Source organism: Phascolarctos cinereus, unplaced genomic scaffold, assembly GCF_003287225.1.
Source record: "Phascolarctos cinereus isolate Bilbo 61053 unplaced genomic scaffold, phaCin_HiC Scaffold_5;HRSCAF=322, whole genome shotgun sequence".
NCBI classification, from domain to species: domain Eukaryota; kingdom Metazoa; phylum Chordata; class Mammalia; order Diprotodontia; family Phascolarctidae; genus Phascolarctos; species Phascolarctos cinereus.
The window spans coordinates 132,902,961-132,925,017 of NW_027555958.1; the positions used below are offsets into that span (position 1 = coordinate 132,902,961).

A 22,057-nucleotide genomic window follows, 5' to 3' on the forward strand; every position below is an offset into this window, starting at 1 on the left:
CTTTAGAAGCTGGTATTAACTGGCTCCATCACATCCCTGAGAGACACCTATATCTACTGGGCACTACGTAGATGAAAAACCAGCAAAGCAGACTCAAAAGGAGTGGTCTATATAAGGAGATTGAGAACAGTGTCACAAAAACCTAGAGAGGAAAGAATATGCAGGAGGATAAGGTGATTAATAGCATCAAGGGCTGCAGAGAGGTCATCAGGAAGGATGTTGATTGAAAAAAAGTTATTAGATTTTATTATTAAGAAATCCCTGGTAATTTTAGAGAAGGCAGGTTTCAATTGAATGAGTTGGAAAGCCAGATTGAAGAGGCTTTCAATTGGAATGAGATGAAAGGAAAAGGAGGCCATGATCACTGATGGCTTTCTCAAGACATTTAGCTACAAAAGGGAGGAGGGATAATAGTAAGATAGTAAATAAGAAGAGAATATAGGACAATAATCAATGGGGATGGTAGGATCAAGTAAGAAGTTTTTGTTTTTTTAAAGAATAGAAGAGACATGGCATTTTTGTAGGCAGCAGGGGTGACAGTGAGGACAATTTGCTAGAGAAAATGTGAGAGAATGAGATCATGCATAATCAAGCAAGATAAATTCCTGTATTAGCCATGTCTAAATATGTTTGTTTCAATCTGCATGCTAAGCTCATCAGGTCTTTGTTCAGAAATTCATTAGCCCCCTGAAATTGTGATTGGTTACCACCCTGAAATTATACCATATTTTGAGAAATATAATACCTAGAATTGAACATGGTATACCAGATGTGGTCAGATCAAGGCAGAGTATGGTAGAACTATTACCTTCCTTATTCTTGCCATTTTCCCCCCAGACTTGTGATTTTATTGTTAGAGAGGCTCCTTGTGAAAGTTCTTCTGCCAATGTAGATCATCATCTATCATACAGTCTTAAAAAGCTACCCTTGTCACTAATAAGAGGCTAAGTAACTTACTCGGGGCCACATAACTAGTATGTGTCCCAGGTGACTCAGACATTGGTCTTTCTGATTTCAAGACAGTTCTCTATCCTCCTGCTGCCTTCCTTCAATACAGAGCTAAGGATGGGATTACTATCTTTTGCTGTTCTCTCCTGATTTCCCCTCTGCCTCTTTGACTACTCTTTATTAATTTCATTTGTTAAATTCAATTGAATAAATGTATTTATTAAGCACCTACCATGTGCAAGAAGGCACTGTTGAGTACTAGCAATACAAAGGAAAAAAGGAAATAGTCCCTTCAATGATCTTACACTCAACAGGGAAATACAACATGCACATAAATAAATAGTTGTGGTACCCAAGGTTCTGTCCTGGGCTTTATTTTCTTCTCTTTATATTCTCTTGGTGATTTCATCAGTTCCTCCAGGCTCACTTATAATGTCTATGCATATGATTACCAGCTATACATAGCAAGCTTTAATTACTCTCCTGAATTCTAGTCCCAAATCACTAACTGCATACTGGACATCTCCATCAGAATATTCCATTAAAATATCCAAAATGGAACCCATCTTTTCTTCTATATTTGCACCTTCTTCAAATGACTATTTTTTTTTCCTTTTGAGTGTGCCACCATCCTTCTAGTCACACAGACTGGGTCTTTATGGAGGCATATGCTTCTACTACTTTAGAAATTATGATACTAACAAATGATATCTCTACCACTCACTAGCAAAAATTATTTTCTTATGGTAGAAGCATGTATGAGTATCTAATAATACTTGATTATGTATATTTGACTATATATTATACTAGTATATATTTGAGTTCATAGAACTCATTATGAATAGTAAATATATGTCAGAGTAATGGGGAGGGCTGGTTATCATATATCTGTAACTAGAATGGGGCAAAAAGGATTTTTCCCAGGACAATTAAGTTTGGGAGGGTGCTAGGGTCCTGACAGTACTAGCAGTTATTTAGTGGCCTAGAAATAAATGAACTTAGCATCTAGTTAGCAAGAATAATTTGTTAAAATAGGAAACTATAAGATGGTTATTCCAAACCCACCACATCTCATGTGAATTTCTAGGCCTATCTGCCAACCAGCAACCAGCCATCTCTCCACCCAAAACCCCAACTCCCTTGGAATATTTTAGAGAATGTTTTGTGTCATTCATCCTAAGTGCACAAATTGTCAGTTATGACTCTGGTTAATAATCATTAACATTTATATAATGTTTTCAATTTTCCAAATGCTTTACATAATTACTTCATGTGAGCTCACAACACTCCTATGAAGTGGGTGCTATTATCATTCCCACTTTATAGATGAGGAAACCAAGGCTGTAAGAGGTTAAGGGACTTGCCCAGTATCACATGGCTAGTGAGTGATTGAAGCAGGACTTGAACACAGGTCTTCCTACCTCCAAGTCCATTTCCTATGTTGCTTTCTAGTCACTGCCATGATCATATTACTACTCTACTTAAACACCTTCAGCTTTTCCCCACTGCTATAGAATAATGTTTAAAAATTTGACCCTGGAATTCAAAAACACAGTCTCCTCCACAATCTGGCACAACCCACCCATCCTTCTCTCTTAAAATTCCCCTTTGTAGACTCTGCATCTTCAAACTCCCTCTTTTTCTTCCTCTCCCCTTTCTACATCTTTGCTTACTCCATCCCCAATTTTTAGAATACATACTTCTGAATCCCATCTTCCTAAGTTTTTTTCTGTTGAAGTCCCTCCTTGACTTCAAAGTATAGCACAAATGTCAGCTTTTCCATGAAGTCTTCTCAGACTCTTCCCCCAGCAGAACTAATCTCACTCTCTCTGTCTCTCAAATTTTTTCTATCACCTTTCTTGTCTCTCCTTTGCCCAGATCACATTCCACTTTGCATTCTTCACACACATACTATATTTTTCTCCTCTCTTTTGGATAGCATGGCATAGTGGTAAGAACATTTGACTTAAGGTACAAGGGAGATGTGAACTAAAATTCTGCTCCCCACATTTATGAGCTCTGGGACCACAGGCAAATCTTGTCACTTCTCTGACTCGTAGTTTTCTCGACAATGAAACAAGAAACCTATAGTGCCCATGTCATAGGGTTGTTGTGATAAATAAGTTAGATAAAGTATGTGAAGGTTTTGCAAAGCTCTACATAGATATCTGCTACTTTAGCTTGTGACTTCCCACTTCTGTCCAACACACAGCCACACACACCTAGTAGCTGCTGAAAGAATATTGTTGAATTAAATCGAATTCCACCCAGTGGTTCTAGTTCTGCCCTCTGGTCCCAGACAAACAAGCTAAAACTGTCTTTCACATGATAACCCTTCAGATACCCACAAAGTGCTACTGTGTAACCTCTAGAAATGTTCTTCTTCATACTAAAGATCTCCAGTTCGTTCACGTGATCCTTTTGCCCCACAGCCTCCTATAAATACAGGCCACATCCTGGAGAACTTCCACTCTGCCCTACCTCTCCATCTGCCTTTGGTGGCTGCCTCTCTGGAACAATATTTAAGGAACACCTCAGCCATGCTTCATTTCACTCCATCCTCACAGGCCACCTCCTCCAACACTTTTTTTGCTTCACAACCTATATTAGAGACTGTGCTCTGGAGGCACTTCTATCATGAGGTACTGTTCTCCTGATTGGTGACTGCCTTTCTGGAACACTATTTTAGGTATGCTTTATTTTACTTTATTCTCCCCACAATCCTACCTCTCCCCCAACTGCGCCCCTGTTCTCCATTCTGGAACCAAGAACCAAGATCCAATCCATTATTCCTGGATGAGATATGTCAATCTATTCCTCTACAGCCCCATTTACCATCTCAATTGCATGTCTATTGATCTAAGTATTTTATGTATATTTAGAAAACCCCCCATTTTTTTGCATCTCTCCCTTCACAGAGGTGGGGAACTAGGAGTGCAAAACTCTGAATACTGTCAGATTCAGCTGAAGTGTCGGTTAATTTTGCTGAACTTTCCCTTCTCTTCTCTATTAGTCTTTACTATGTTGCTGTTGTTCAGTCGTATCCAACTCTTAGTGACCCATTTGAGATTTTCTTGGCAAAGATACTAGAGTGGTTTGCCATTTCCTTCTCCAGCTCATTTTATAAATGAGGAAACTGAGGCAAACAGGGTTTAGAGACTTGTCCAGGGTCACATAGCTAGTAATTATCTAAGACTAGATTTGAACTCAGGAAGATGATTCATCTGACTCCAGACTCTTATCTGCTGCCGTATTCTTTACTACAGGAGATGGCTTTTTAGTTAAGGAGGAGAGGGATATATTTGGAAATACAGCTAATATTAAAACAAAAGACAATAATAGAAAATTTAAAAAATGTTTTCTTCTCTATTTCAAATTATAGATATCATTCTCCTTTATGGAGAAATAAGCAAAGTATGACTTGGCAACAAAAAATTTTCTCCATCTTTTTCTCATCACTTCCTCTAACTGCAATAGTCCTGTCACTTCTCTGATCTTCTAAGCCTCCCTCCCTTCCTCTGAATTAAAGCCCTTCATAATCAAGCTCATGTATATTTTCCCAGACTTATTTCATATCCAATATGTTAGCCAAAATGGCCTACTTTCTATTCCTTATATATCACCATTCTGTTTCTCACTTCTGTGCCTTTAAATAGCTGTCATGTCAAATCATTAGGAGCTTCATAAGTGTTGACCACATGCTAGGCACTGCACTAAGTGCTGAGGATACAAGGTGGAAATAGTCCCTGCCCTCCAGAAGCTCACAATCTAATGAAAGAGACATCACATAAACAACTATGTAGAAGCAAGATAGATACAGGAAAACTTAGAGGTGATCTCAAAGGGAAGTACTCATATTGTGGTGGACTAGGAAAGGTTCTGGCAGTAGGAAGGATTTTACATAAGACTGGAAGAAAACTAGGCAAGCCAGGAGGTAGAGATGAGGAGGGAGAGCATTCTAGACATAGGGGACATTCAGTGACAATACATGGAGTTGAGAATGTTTTATGTGAGAAAAAGCACAGAGGTCAGTATCACTGGATCACAGACTATATAGAAGTGAATAAAGTAGAAGAAGATTGGAAAAGTGGGAAGAGGATGCAAGGTTATAAAAGCTTTCAAAGCCTATATTTGATCCTGGAGGTAATAAGCAACCAGTAGAGTTTACTGAACAATTGCACCTGCATTTCAGGAAGACCACTTTGATATATAAGTGGTGGATGTACTTGATTAAAGACAGACTGGAAACAGGGAGAACGAATATAATAGTCTAGGTGTACAGCTATGGTGTCTTGCCCTAAGGTGATAACCATGTCAGAGGAGAGAATGGGGCAAATACAAGAAATGTTGCCAAGGGGGAATTAACAGACTGGACACAGGAGGTGAAACTGTGGAGTCAAGGATGACAGCTAGGCTGTGATACTGGGTGACTGACAGTATCCTCAACAATGACAGTGAAGTTCAAATCTGGCCTCAAACACTTGACACTTACTAGCTGTGTGACCCTGGGCAAGTCACTTAACACTGATTGCCTCAACAAATAAACAAAACAAACAAACAAACAAAAAAACAGTAACAGTGAAGTTTGGAAGTTCTTAGGGGGAAAATAATGAGTATAATATTGGACATGTTGAGTTTAAGAAGTCTATGGGCCAACAAGTTTGAGATGACAGATGGAGATGTAAAACTGGAGGTCAGGATAGAGGCAGGGCTAGATAAAGAGATCTGAGAATTATTTGCACAGAGATGAGAACTGAATCCATGGAAGCTGATAAGATCACCCAGTGAGATAGTGCAGAGGGTAAAGAGAAGAGAACCCAGGACAAAGCCTTGGGATATACCGAGTTTATGGTTTAATGAGAAGATCCAGCAAAGGAGACTGAGGAGTGATCATACAGATAAGAAAACTAGGAGAAAGGAGCAGAACTAGGAATTCCCCCTATTCCTAAAATGCTCTCCCTCGTCACTTCTACTGCTTAGCATCACCAGATTTGCTTAAGGATCTACTCAGGTGCATCCTCTTACATGAGGATTTTCCTGATCTCTTCTGGAAATCCTTTCCCCTCCAACACCCCCCTCCTCCAGCCTCCTGCCTCCCCCACCATAGAATGTAAGTTCCATGAAGCCACTAGACAGCACAATGGATGGAACACAAACTAGAATGAGGTAGGTATCAGTTCAAATCCAGGCTCAAACAACTGTCACCCTGGGCTAGGGTTGTTTCCTCCTTTGTAAAATGAGAATAACAATAGTACCTATTTATCAAAGTTGTGAAGATCAAATGAAATAATATTTGTTAAGCACTTCGCTCGCTATTATTGTTTCCATTACTGTGTCCATAACCTCAGTACCTAGTATATTATTATACTTATAGCTAACATTTATGTAGCACTTTAAGGTTTGCCAAGTGCTTCACATATTATCTCATTTGATCGGAGTAGATTCTAAATAACTGCTTCTTGAATTGAGTTAAATTTATTATACCGTTTAAAAAAGCATCTTTTTATTTTTAGTTTTTATTACAAAACATACCCTTAGTTAAAGCATTATTGATATTCTTGTAAGATTTCATACTTATGTAAAGTTACTTGCCCTTGTTTAACACATGCCTAGCATATAATAGTTGCTTAATAAAGGCTTGTTCCCTCCCTTGTTCCCTCACATTTACTTTCTGTACTTATTTTAAAAATTTCTTGATAGCCAACTGTGATTTATTTGGACTGCTTCATTATTTTCATCCTTACAGCAATCACTTTTGTCTTCATTATTTCATTCTTGAGTATGCCTATCACTTTTGAACGGTGACTTTCTTGATCAAATCTTATCCAAGGGAACCCCAACCATCCTTTCCCTTCTCCCAGGGTCTTGGCAACAAGCGTGTCATACTTTGCCTCGTCTATCAACAATTTTCATATGACAAGATCACTTCCTCTTAAGTTTACTTTCATTTCTACTTTGGCAACAAATTTCTCCTTATTAGTCAGGAATTACAACCAGAATAATAGTTCCTGTCATTGCTTCTTCTAAATCTCTGGAGAAATGTATTAACAAAAAAGAATTGATCAGCAGCTCTGCTTTTGTCTTCTTTTTAGCAGAGATTAGTAACTGATGTTTAGATAGTGAAATTCCCTATTAGCAATATTCCTTCTAATTCTGTGTATCCACCACTCTCCCTATAGGTAGCTTGTGCTCCTGAAAATGTAATCTGATTACTCCCATTTTCTCCCTCCAACTCCTAAACAACTTGCACTTTCTTGACTCTGTGCTAGCTTACTGCTTCACATCTGGGCAGTTGTCACATTCCATGGACTTCACACATGCAATGTCTCTGGAATCCATCATCTTTTTTCCAATCCCACTGTTAGTTGCTATAGGTCATATCCTGATTATTTATCCCTAGATTACTGCAATAGCTTCTTAAAGTAGCCTCCCTTGCTCTAGTCTCAATTTATTCCAAATTATCTCAGCCATATCCAACTTCTAAAGTAGTTTGAATCATGTCCCTCCCTTACTCAAAACCTTCAATAATTCACTATTTTTTAAAGAATAAACTCTAAGTTCCTCAAAATGAAAATCAAGATGATGAAAGTAATGTAAAATTCCAAAGGTAGAAATTCTGTCATATTTATTGTATCTTCTGCAGGGTACAGTACAGTATTCAGTAAGTATATAATTGAAGATATTCCTAGATACCTTGTTGGAAAATGTATTTGTGTGTATGGTCCTATGTAAGGCAAAATATTTTTTTTTCCCTTCCTTAGAATCAGCGTGGCATAAGTAGATTGACAAGGCAAGACAGCTAGCATTTATTAAGAGCTTACTCTGTAAGTCTAGGTACTGTCCTAAACTTTGGGGGATAAAAATACAAGGGGAAAAAAAGCAGTTCCTTTCCCCAAAGTGCTGACATTCAAATAGAAAAAAAAACAAAAGGGAGCAGAAAAGCAGGGATGAGGATGCGATGCTGGCACAGAGGGATGGTAAAGAAGTCAGGAAAAGCAAAAGCAAAGTAGGAAACAGAATAAAGAATGGTTGATCTGGGCCCATCCTCTAAATGGAAGCCCCAGGAAGAAGTCATTAAGGAGAAAAGGGGGCTTATATGATGGAGGGATGTTCCAAGGTAAGGAGGCCCTAGGTACTGAGGCAGCTGAGGCATGGTGGCAAAATCTGTGAAGCCAAGATCAAAGCTGGGAGGGGAATGAAAGAGATTTATCCAGAAGGCAGGGAGATATAAGTTTTAACACTGTGTGGCCAGACAAGTCCCTTAACCTTTCACGCTATTTCCAGGATCAAATAAGAGAATGCATATAAAGCACCTGGCAAATGTAAAGGTGTTATGTAAATGTAAGTCACTGCTATTATAACTGACCCTTTTCCAACGTTCTGAAGATTTCTTTTCTTTGACTGACATCAGCACGCCCTCTATTTGGAATTAGTGGATCTTGGATCTGCTTTTTATTCTATGTATGTGATCTTGAACAAGTTACTTAACCGAAATTTAAATCTATAACCCTCACTTTCCTTTTATCTAAAACGAGGGAGTTAGATTAAAAGACCTTTAAATTTCCTTCCTACTCTTAATCTATAATCCTATGATCCTAGTAATATGTGAATAATCATTGCTAAATCTAAATTGGACAGTAGATGGCACTGATGAATAACATCACCAGCAAATGTCTTTGTTAACCATCCTCAATTATTTGCAGGTTTTTATTTTTTGTAATACTTACCCAAACATCCTCACAAAAGGCTTACAGGATGACAAAAGTGAAGGGCCCCACAAATTTTTAAATGTCTCATTTCAGTAAAATGAAGGTGTTTAGCAACATTTGAGATGGAAAGATCCAACTACAGGTATTTGGAGATGTAAAAAAATAATTACTCATGAGAAATCTTCCCTAAAACACACACAGAAACACTTAGGCAATAGTAACTGGACACTAATGAATAACCATAACAGTTCTCAATCCCATTTTTTTATTCCTCTCTATCACAGCTTTTGTTCAGTCAAGTACATACATCCTGAAGATAACTCATTCATTACTGCTTTTATGTCTTTTCATGCAGTATTCTGAGGAAAAAGATGTGTCTCCTCTTCTCTTCTCAGTGTCTAGGCATATCCTTCTGTCAAGTTCTGAATTCAGGAAGCCTTGTCTGATTAATGATGGTAATATTTCACACGCACACACATATGTGTGTGTGTGTGTGTGTGTGTGTGCATGTGTGTATAAAATCTTCTTTCCCTCCATTATTCCTTCCCCTCTTTCTTCTGCTTCTGCTCCTTCTCCTCTTCCTCCTTATCTCACCCAGGATAAAAATGCAGTAGCCATCCAAGGCCTGATCCCCCAAAGTGATAAAAAGCCCTGAAGCTGTTTTGTTCTTCTGACCTAGGTTATTTCACCCCTCCTTAGACACTGTGCTGGCCCTCTGCTCCTTGGGTTTCATCATATTGGCAATAGACTAATTCTATTATAGCTCAGAATTCCTGACTAGCCTCAGTCTTCCTAGCAGCAGAAAACATAGATGTGTGCCCTTGTACCTGGCAAGTGACTTTTTAAAACTGTATATTATTGCAAACGCTCCCTTACTCTGCACTCCTCTGCTCCTATATATATATGATGTCTATCATGCATGCCACTTTTCTTATGAAACAGAATCCTAGAAGTGATCTCAGATGACTATTTAAATAAGCTGTTAGACAAAATGTGGTCTTAGGGGTTTTTTTTCCCTCCATGCCAGTGTGTGAGTGTGTGTGTGTGTGTGTGTGTGTGTGTGTGTGTGTGTGTGTGTGTGTAATTCTAGGAATCAGATCACAGGCCTGTCCTCCTCCCTCCCATAATTCACACATCATGATTCCCTAACAAGAGAAAGAATTACACAGCAAGTTCCACACTTTGGAGGACTCGGGCATCTGAAATGTGACATACCCACATGGATACACACTCAAGACACACTCTTACTACAACTACTGTCTCTCCTTCTAGACCAGGCTTAACCTAGGGCCCATGAACTTGGTTGCTGTTGTTTTTTAAAATATTTTAATAACTATTTCAATATGTTGGATTCCTTTGTCATCCTGTGTATTTTAAACATTTAAAAACATTATTCTGAGAAGGGGTTTATCAGCCTGCCAAAGGGGTCCAGAATATATACAAAAAAGGTTAAGAACTTTTGTTTGGGTAAATCAAGCCAACCCTAGCTACTCCAAGCCATGAGTGGTATAGAAGAGGTCTGAGCTTACTTCCTAATTCTCCTAAGTACCCTTGTAGAATGGTGATCACTTGTTCTCCTTCACAGCCGCTCCTGGCAAGAACAGAAAGTGGACGGAAATCTTCCTGAGGAAAAGCACTGTCTTCCTCTTACAGACCTGCAGCATCCCAAGATCCTGAATGCTTATTTGTACTGTAACATACACATATTTATATAATGATTTGTAAGGGCTGTTAGGCACATGTTCATATTTATTTTGACTTCTTGTCATGGCATGTTGTAATAAATTTCACTCCCAATAGGCTCTCAAAAAAAAAAACCAACCCAAAAAACAATTGGTCTGGTCACATAGGGGATCTTTCTGAAAATGCAATAAACAAACTGACTTTAACCAGATATTTTATGATACAACCTTCCTGCATATTGCATATATACTTATGTGGCTCTATAGATTTTAATGTTTTCTGGGTCCTAAAGCGTTGTGTGATGGTAATGGATAGAGTTTTGGACTTATGATCAAGAAAGATCTGGGTTCAAGTGCTACTTCATATAGGCACTAGATGAATGACCCTTAGTTAGGCTTAAGTCTTACATATAGGCAAGTCACTTAACTCCTCTGAGCCTCAGTCTCCTCATCTGCAAAATGAAGGGACTGGATTAAGACAGGATTTGAGATTCCTTCCAACTCCAGATCTATGGATTGTGGGAGGATACATGCTATAACACTATATATATATGTATATATATGTATATATATATATATACATATATATATATATAGTGTTACAGCATGTATATAACTATATATGAATATAACATATATATGTATGTATATGTGTATGTATGTTTGTATGTATGCATAATCTGATGGTAAGACTTATGTGAAGTGATGCAAAGTAAATAAGTAAATCCAGAGAAGATATATCTATTTATATATGTATGTATATATACATCATATGTGTCATATATATGACTACAAGAGAATAAATGAAAACAACAGATCAAAATTGACCTCTGTTATAAAGACCAATCCTGACCTTGAAAAAGAGATTTGAGAATGCAAGTCCCTTCCTTTCTTTGCAGGTATAGGAAACTATAGGTATGTAGCACTGTATAAACTCTAGGAACTGGCTAATGTGTTCATTAGTTTTGCTGAACCTTTTAACTTTTTTTTTGTTTTTATTATTTGTTGAAAAGGATATCTCTTTGGGAGTGGGAGTAAGGAGGAGATGAGTGAAGGAAGGAGGGGAAATGAGGGTGACATAAAAATATGGGATATCAATAAATTCTTTTTATAAAAACTTTGCAAAATGTAAACCCTCATGTTTTATTTTCTTAGAATGGTATATACTATTATTAATTAGAACATTTTGCTGGTATAGGAATATTCTGTTATTCTACACAAGAAAGAAAAATGAACCCACAAGGAGAGGGTTAATGTAGTGTAAGAGCAGTTACTTTTCTCATCTGCTAACCAAGTTCCAGTTGTGAACTCTGATTACCCACTGGATAATTAGTTTGACTACTGCTAAGGGAACTCAGAGTTTATATTCAAAGGTGACAATTTGTGACAATTGTCACAAAGGTGACAATACTGAACATCCCCCCCAAATACTCTTTTTAAAAAGCATATTCTCAAACCACAAATTTAGAGTTATGCATGTATGTAGTTTAGTTTCTTCTCAAGGATGTTAATTTTCTCTTATCTAAAATCCTGTTATGATTATAGCCACCCAATATTTGACAGTTTAGCACTCTTGAAAAATCAAGCACATATGAAACATGCCCACTCAAAAGCCTATGGCCATTTAGCGGTACTGTTCCAGTTCCACTTGAAACGAAGAGACAATCCATATCAGACCAGGTCCCTCTAATCCACCAAAATACTCAGAAGCTCACCAATGACATCTGATCTGTTAAATCCCTAAATACAAATCAGAGGGGATATTATTTCTCCCATAATTCTATGATAAATATAGATTATGTCTAAAGGGTTGTTGTTGCTGTTGTTCGTGTGTGTGTGTGTGTGTGTGTGTGTGTGTATGTGTGTGTGATGAATTATCATTAATGGACCAAATGTTATTCTTATGTCTTTATTCAGAATATTTAAGCTCCAGGATCAACTATTCAGACTACCACCTTGTTTGCAAAGCCAGATATTTATTGAACAATTGCTATTCAGACCACACTGAAGCAAGATGAAATAGCCTTATGGAGTATTTTTGTGATGATATTGCTTTCAGCCTGATTCTCATGTGTAGCCCTCCTCCCCCTACCCCACTTCCCAAGTCCCACTCACATTGGTAGGTAACGTTCCCAGACAGTGGCTAACTACTACTCTCTGAAGGTTTTAGGGGTACTCCTGAGGGGCTGGATTTCTAATACTGTCCTAATATTGTCTAATACTGTTGCTCACAATCTCCTACCAATATGTTCCCTATTATAAACTAGTCAACCAGACAATTAGCTTTTACAAAGATATTTACTAAAATGATATAGAAAGAATGATTGTTACAAACTCCATCTCACTAAAAGTCTTGGGCACACTCTCCCATAAATATGTAGGGGATTCATGGAGGAAAGTGAACACAAATCAAACTTAAAGGACAAAAGTAGTGAGGGACATATTTTGACACATGTGGCAAAGGGGATAACTAATTTGCAACACTGGGTTACTAACATCCTTAATTCTGTAGCTGGCTTGATTCTTTTCTTGCCAGTGGTCACACTCCTTAAAACTAATTCTTCCCTTGAGTGGCTATTTTTCTGTATTTGTTTGCATTTGGGTTTGATCTTGGTATGTCTTCTATATGCATTATTTGTTACTTGTCCAGTGATTCCTTCTCAGGGGCCAAACTGAAATCCTCAATAGTATACTGAACATCTGCTGAAATTTCTCCAGCTATTTGAACCTCCTGCTCCCTTCTTGACCCAATTAAAGAGGAACTGGAACCTGATAAAGGTAGCATAATGTGTAGACAGCTTGTTTATATACATTTTAAAAAACCCAATCTTTTTTTTTGCATTGATTGATTGAGGTAGGTATATAGAATCCTCTAAAATACACTTGGATATAAACAAGGCTATGAGACATGCTATGAGACAAAAACAAGTAATAAAACACATAAAGAATTAAGAACAGCCCTATTTTTGAGAATTTTGCAATCCACTTAAGAAAAGAAATATTATTTCTATTAGGAAAAAGAGAAGGAAAGAAACAAGTGTTTATTAAGCTCTAAGTATGTGTCAGGCACTGAATTAGGTGTTTTACAAATGTTATCTCATTTGATCCTTACAACATCTCTGGGGTAGATGCTCTTATTATTCCCAGTTTACAGTTGAGGAAACTGCGTCAGGCAGACATTAAGTGACTGGACTAGGGTCTCACTGCTAATAAGTGTCTGAGACTGGATTTAAATTCAGTTCTTCATGACTCCTAGACCAATACTCTATCCACTGTATCTCTTGCCTAGCTGCCTCAATTAGAATTTAGATTGCTGTTATTTTACACCCAGATCTATTTACTAATTTAGTGAAACTTAATTTCTTCTTTATTTCTTAAATAGCAAAAATGCACACATGAATACAACAAATTAGGTTAGTGGTAAAAAAAATAAACACCAATATTTAATAATGAGCTCATTGCAATTCTTCCATTTAGAAATTATATAGAAACATTCTGCCCTTTGTTTTTCATATTTGAAAAATGAAACAAACCTGTGCAGACTACATTTTTCCCAGTATATAACCTTGTTATAAGAACTATATATCATGGTAAAGGTGTAATATACATAAGCTGGATTTTTATTCAACCTTCTTGCCCTATAATGAATTTTCTTTCTCAAGTTGAAAAGTGATGAAGGACCAAATTAGAATGGGTAATGCATGACTAGAGAGAAGATAAAAAGCTGTGAGAGAGGCTGTGGAATGAAAATGATAGAACTTAGCAAATGCCTGGACATAGTGGGTGAGGGAAAGAGAAGAATCTGCTTAACATTTGTTGCTTAACAAATGCTCACTGGATTGGTTAAATAGAGGCTTCTAGAGGAGTTCACCATCAATAGGTACTCACTCTTCAACTTGAATTCTGCTTTGGGCCACCTCTATGACAGTGGTAAACATCTTTGGTGAATATTTATCTCCTTGTTTTATCCTTCAACTGATATTTATGATTAGAAGGTTGTTGAACAAGGTTAAATTTCTTGTGTCCTTTCCAGGACTTGATGTATGGTTTGGATATGCCTTACTGAAAGAAAGCCTTCAAGGCCAAATTTTGCTCTACTAAATCAAACACTGCTATAATCAACAAACAATATGTATTGTGGAATCTTGTATTTTCTATATTTTTCAAAAATTGTGTGATGGCCAAGATTGGTCTACTATGGAATATCCCTCACAAAAACCTCCTTTTTCCTTATTAAAACACCCATAAAGAAAGACCTCAATACATGTCTAGGTAATTCTCATAAAAACTTTATACAAATCGGAAATTAGGCACGTAGTGTTTGGCTGTTGCTATTATGTCAGTTACTTTTTTGGGGGGTATTAATAAGATTTGAGAGGTTTCCATGTATTTGGTATCTTTCCTTCCTTAAATATCTTATTGACTCAATCCCACAGCATCTTAATAGCTGAACTGCAGGTAGCAGCACTCTTCTGTGTACAATTTGGTTTAGTCTAGCATCTTTCCATCTATCTTTGTTCTCTCCAGTTATTTGGATTTATATTTTTCTTATTACTAGTGATGTGGACCATTTTTTCACATGATTAAGAGTCTGCAATTCATCTTTTAAGAAATGTTCATATCCTTTAGTCATTTATCTATTGGGAATGGCTTTTATTTTTATTTCTGATAGTTGTCTATATATTGTATATCATATATATGTGTATATTTATACACACATACTATGTCTATAGATAGATCCAAGAAATCTGATCCAAAGATTGTTTTCCCTGTCAACTGCTTCCTTCTATATGTATTAATTTTATTTGTCTAAAAGAGTTTCAATTTCATGTGATTAAAATTATTCATTTTATTTTTTCATAATTGCCTCTATATTTTGGTTAAGAATTCATCTTTTATCCATAACTGTGAAAGACACAGATAATCTGATTATCTTTTAACTTTTTAAACCACTACCAAAAGGTTTTGCTTAACATTTTTTTATAATATAGTTTGAAATCTGGAAGTGGTATTCACCCTTCACAGTGTCCTTCATTATTTCCCTTAATGTCATAGATCTTTAGATGTTCCTTTAATTCTGTAGATCTTTTGTTTAGTTAAATGAATTTTGTTATTATTTTATCTACATCCATAAAGTATTGCTTGGTACCTTCATTGGTGTAGCATTAAAACTGTACATTAACATTTGTACTATTGTCATTTTTATTATATTTGCACAGTGTAGCCATAAGCCTAAATAATTCTCCAGCTAATATTTTGTAATTGAATCTTCCCTTTGTTGCCTGTGGACTTGATTACAATACATCAAACGTTTCCCTTTATCTTACATGTCTCCTTTCCCCATTTATGTACCCTCCCATTCTACAATTACATAACATATCAGAATGATTCATGTGTAGGAGGGTTGCAAGATTTAGCCCTTGATGCTGTGGGCTTGCTTCTCTACCACTATTTCTCTAACTTTTAAAACTTAACTTTATCTTTATCTGTTTGTGTACTTTAAAAAGAAATCTCCCAATGGTCCCTCTAGGTTTTTTTTCTATATAAATGTAATTGGCTTGTTTCTCTTTCTGGTCATTTCTTTTTTTAAATTTCTAGCTATGATTTGTTTCATTACTCACTCTTTCCTTGGTAGTCGTATTCATTTACCTTTCTTATATTTCTTTTGTTTGGGGTGTTTGCAGTCAAATAATCTGCTCAATCTGTTCCCCCTACCCCTTCCTAATGTTTCAAATGTCTCTCTTTAATATCCACCTCTTTAAAATTGAGCTTCAGGTTTTCAGGATTTGTCATTTTGGGTTACATTTTGAGCTCCTTTGTGTTTTGAAATATATTTTTTCCATTTCCTTCAGAGGTTTCTAGTAAATGCAGATTAGCCTTGCATTATTTGATTTTCCTTTCCTTTATATTTGAATTTTTCTTTCCTGGTTTATTACAGAATTTGTTGATTCTCATTGGAACCATTAAGTTTAGCTATTATGTGTCTTAAAGCTTAGGTTCTTCTCCCCACCCCACCTCCTCACTCCTAGAGGTTATCTATAGATTTTTCAAGTTGTGCTCTGTTTTCTGTATTTAGTTCTGAGCAGTTTCCTTTTATTATTTGTTGCACTATCATGTTCAGCTTTTTCAGTGTGTTATGCTCTGGTAAATAATTGATTCTTTATACACAGTCTATCTTTGAGATCAATGGCTTTTACTTGTTTAGAAATCATGTGTTCTTTTTTAAACTTTATTGCCTCTTGCTTCTCTTTTTCCAGATTGTACTTCATTTCTGTTTTCAATACAGATATTGGTATTCCACATCTGTTGTTGTCTCACTTTTTTGGAGAGATCTGACACTGAAGAGTCAAGTTTTCCTATTCTACTAATTATCTTTGCAAAAGACTCCATTCTAATGATTATTCCTGTAATAGACTCAATAAATTTTGCAACATTCCTTCTAACTTTTTTCTTAAGATTTTCATTTCCCTTTGGAACCATTCTGGAACTTCTTGTGGTCCCATACTCTCTTGGGAAGCCACAGCATTCTATATTTGTTCAGATGCTGGTTAAATTTCCTTTGTCTAGAAATACTGATTTGGAGAAATGTGTAATCTTTTGGATATTTCAGTACTCATTCTCCATTCTAATTTTAGTATCTTCACTTTTTATTTATCTGCGTGTTCTTTATGTTTTAACTGAATTTTCCATAAAAATTCTACCCTATCCTCCTATGGAAACCTTTTTCATTTTCTGCTCCCATTTTTATCTTTCTCCTTTTGTCTGTGTTTCTTCTTAGCTATCAGGAATTAGTACAAAGAACCAGGCTGTTAGTTTGGAGCATTAACAGGGCAGGCTCAGGCAATAATAATTCATCCCAGGCAGTATTTCAGACTGGCACAGAAGACAGTACAAGTTGGGCAGGACATGAATCACAGAAGAGCTCTCATGTAGGAGGTAGTTAAGTTTAGGGATAACGAAGGGCAAAGAAGTTGAAACGAAATTAAAGAAGTGGAAATCAGGAGGGCAAAATTCAAAGTTGGCAGAAGCAACACATCAAGCAAAGCCTTCAGACAAATTCAGTTCATCAGACAATATTGGGGGTGAAGAATTGCCCTAGTAGAGATTCAGGTATGAGCAATGATTTCTAGCCTCAGAGCCCCAGCTCTATTTAGTTAATTCTTCCTCTTTAAAAGGAAGCTTTTTATGCCTGTTAAACCTATTTCTACTTTTCCTATTTCTTTACTCATAAAACTCCAATTTTAAAAAATTGTATGTGGACCTTAATTTTGTTTTTCTGAGCTTCATTGACCCTTGACAGAAAAAAGGTATCCTAACCTTCTTTTATACTATCTAGTCTAACCTGAAGGTTAGTCCAAAGTTCATTAAGATCTGACTACCTCTGAATTTTTGATCAATAGTTATTATAGTCCATGATATTTAGTTTTGCAAAGTTGGCCATGATCAATGACTAAATAGGCACATGAAAAAGAGTGACCACTTCACCCCAAATTTGGATATCTATACCCATTGAATTATTCATAAAATATTTGTTCATTGTCAGGCAAATGTTGCCTCAAGTGACCAGTATTAAAACTTTGGTAATAACATATTTGGGTAATTACATTTTGTCTCCCTCAATGAGTCTTATAGAATTATAGGATATGAACTTTTATTTTCATCTTTGCTATAGATCAAAAGTTATTGGATTCCATCTTCCAAATGCTACACTGCAAACATGAAGCAATTCCTGTTCATATGTACAATCTCTACTGTGCTGAAATGTGATTTATATAAAATATTCTATTACTACTTAGGTTAACACAGAGTTCTAAATAGGAACACACTGGGATTCCAACAAGATGATTTCTGGGAATATTTTTGGAATGCATTATACCATTTGCACACTGCAAAATAATACGCATAAATTATATGACTTTCCATTTTTGATGGTGAATTTGACTCATTAGTCAAATGGCTAATATGAAATGGTAGCTACAGAGTTCAAACCACTTATCCCTAATTAAACATCAAAATTAATTTAAATGTTTTCTAGTTTGCCATACATCACTAAAACAGCATCACATATAAGGTAGTAATATAATAGTGAATAAAACTCAGGATCACCTTATTTGAGTGAAAAAATCAGTGTTATGGAAACAAGTTAGAAAACATTATGGACAGTAAGTGTTTTTTTGCTTTGTTTTTTACATTTATATATTCCTTCAACAAGCATTATTTTTTACTGTTGAGTAATCCACTGATTTGAGCCCATGTATTTCCAACATTAATCAGAAATACTTCACAGTATACCTGAGCTTATGTCAGGTTACTTATCCACTACTACAACTCTGGTAGCAAATTCTATAGTTCTACTTGACTGCTTCTATTCATGATAAATATGGATATTTTCAAGAAAGGGCCATGGAAAATTTATATAAGTAATATCTCATCTGATATTATGTAAAAAGAGGGATTACTTAGTTTGGGCTATTCTCTTCTTCCCCTCAAAAAAACTTTTATGACAGCTGCTAACTAATACAAATAGGGAACAATTTCTTTTCTTCTCCTTTTGATAGATGGTAGGCAACAGAAGGGAGAAATGGGGCAAAGACTATGAAGTACTCAATAGCTAGATAACCAGTATATGAATAATTGAGAATTAAGTGTGCAAAAAATGCATTTTGCATATTAAGAATCCTTACTTTCATCATTCTAACTCTTAATATACATTAAAGATATTCTATACAGGATTTCAACATTTTAGAAAAGTAGAAAATGTGTATTTCCTTAATTCTTAATCTGATACATTAATATTTAATTATGTCCTCCATAAAATCTACATTAATACAAAAGAAGAAAAATACATGTATCTTCTTATTTGCTTAAATAAACCTTGTACAGTGTAAAATTATTTTAAATGAAATATATTTTAGGAGAGCTATATGTTAGCTCATCAAAAATATCAAACTTATTCCTTTAATAAAATTCTACTTTTTAATTGATATTACTTGTTTTTGAAGTAGATTTTCTCTTTTTCAAAAAAGCACTCAATTTATTACAACCTCTTTTTGAGCTAGCATATTTATTGATTTTTATTATGATTTTATTTTATTGATTTTGATTTTATTGATTTTCATTGATTCAATTAATAAATATTTGTTAAGTGCCTACTATACACCAGGCACTGGGCTAAGTACAAATGAACTTCTTTACAACTGTAAAAATAATGTAATTCATATGTTCTATTCATTTCATCTCTCTCCTGTTGTTGGTTAACTCACCTTGCACTTTGGACACTTCTGGGCATTCCTCTGACCATGTTCAATTTCACTGGCCCAGTGACGTAATAACTTGTCTCCCTTTTTGTACTCTTTGCAGTTAACACCTTCATGCCAGGGTGAGTGGCACTTAAAACACCAGACAAATTGGCAAATGGGGCATTGGATCTGTGTAAACAAAAGGAAAATAAGGGACAATGATAATTAGCTTGGTAGCCATATAGGATATTCATAAAATGAAAAAAAAATGGTAGGAGAGGGAACAACAAAAGGAATTCAAATCTAACTCACAGAAATTGAAGAAAATAACTTTTAGTTCAAATGAAAACAAACCTAACTACTCCATAACAGGAAATTAATATTATATGGTTCAAAGGGGAAACACTTTTCTTCAATCTGTTAGAAAAAATGAGGCTAGTTCTAAGGTTTATGCTAGGCGTCACATAATTTTCCAATCTTAAGTCTAACCTGGAACAGCCACTTAAACAGACCCTGAACCTCCCCAGTGTCTTATAATTTATCCAGATTGAAAACCATCTGGAAAGGGAGTAGATCAGAAATATAAGACAAACCCATATCCTGGGGGAAATTCTAAGGTTGTAAAATAGTAGTACCCTCTGGTTTAATATTCTTCTGAATAGATCTTTCAACACTGCAACTTTATTTTTTAAAGTATGGTATGATTCATGAGCACTAAGCCAATACTGAAAACAAATGAACACCATTAAAAAATGGTTTAGATTTCAAAAGTATTATAAAATGGTTTGTGATTTCAACACAAAACAAACAAAAATGGTTTGTGATTTCAAAGGTATTAGAGAACTCCTGGATTAGGATACTCCCTTTATCAATGAAAATCAGCAGCTGTTCTTGTAGTCTTAGAAAGCTGCCTGAGGGACTTGAGAAGTTAACTAGCTTGTCTGGGGTCACACCACCAGAATTGTATCAGAGGTAGGACCAGAATATGGTGCTTGATAATTTTCATCAGACTCTCTATCCACTATCCCTAGTGCATTTCAGTGTTCAACTAACTACAATATTACTTGATTCAGAGCAGAATTCAGTAAACTAGCTTCATTTTTGGCATGCATTCAACAATACTAAAACCAAAATAAAAAATGATCATGTGAACAGATAACTGCACCTAAAGCATGAACTTAAAAGGTGCCTTAATAGAGAAGTTAGAGTATTAATTATATGGAAGAGATTTTCTTTTCTTATTTTGCTTAAAATGTTCTTCCAGTTGGCTTCAGGGTGAAAGTTGTCCTTAACATCATTATATAGTTATTTCTTTGACTGCACTGGACAGTGAAATGATCTCACTTTTAAGAAAGCTAATGTGGGAATTTGTTTTACCATGAATATTTTTATGAGGATTTTCTTTTTCTTTTGTTGTTAAACTGGGAAGGGGAAGCAGGAAGGAAAGAAAATAAATGCCTGTTAATTAGAAGTAAATAATAAATTTTTAAAAATAAACAAAAAATAGGTTATTAGGCCATGGTTTCAATGCTTTCCAAATTTTGTGAATAAAGTACTTAAGATATAGAGATGTGATACTTCTGAATAGTTTATATGCTTTTGGCCCCTCTTTATTCTTAACTACAAACCATATTTTACAGCTTTGTCATATTTTGTGCTCACTTTTAAATGAATTCAAAATATATGTTAACAGTTCAGAGGATCCTGCCAAATTTTTCATAGAATTTACTTATGCAATTGATGTTGGTGCAAAAGCTGCAATCATCTTCAAGTAGTGTTGTTATTTATGCTTATTTTGAAAATGGCATGGGGAAATGACCAGGTATATACTGGAAATACCAGGTATATATACAATGTATGTGATGTTAAGTTCACAGTGAAACAATTCTGCCAACTCATCATTTTTCTGAAGAAAGCCTAGGAACTTTTCCCCTTTAACCTGAAACCTCCTATTTTATGTTTTCATTCAAAACAAACAAAAAAAAACATTTTGGGGAGTCTAAGGATGGGATTCCACTGGTGTAGTGAACTACCTGAGGGGAAACACCATCTACCAAGGCAGATTAGCAACTGCTCTGAAACTTAAGAGTTTTAGAGAGTTTCCAGGGGAGTACTGAGAACAGCCTGGCACAGTGGATTGCAAGTTGGCTTTGAAATTAGTTACTACAGACAATTCTCTAAGATTATTTATAACAATAATGTCAATACTTAGCTATTCTCAGTAATACAATGTTCCAAGACAACTCTGAAGGACTTATGAAAAATGCTATCCATCCCTAGAGAAAGAATTGATGATGTCTGAATACAGGTTGAAGCACGCTTTTTCTTTTACTTTCTTTATTTTTCTTAAGTTTTTTTTGTCTGTTTTCTTTTACAACATAACTATTGTAGAAATATTTTGCATGACTACACATATATAACCTATATCGAATTACTTGCCTTCTCAATGATGGGAGGAGAATGAGAGGAGCAGGGAGAA

The 22,057-nt window shown here is 35.6% G+C and overlaps 1 protein-coding gene across 1 annotated transcript in view; it reads right to left on the minus strand.

Annotated features, from left to right (window-relative positions):
* RNF217 (ring finger protein 217) overlaps positions 1 to 22,057 on the minus strand; it is a 151,898-nt gene that overhangs the window by 27,765 nt on the left and 102,076 nt on the right. Inside the window, 1 exon segment of the mRNA XM_020986975.2 lies at positions 19,603 to 19,767. Within this exon segment, the coding sequence (XP_020842634.1) occupies positions 19,603 to 19,767 (165 nt within the window).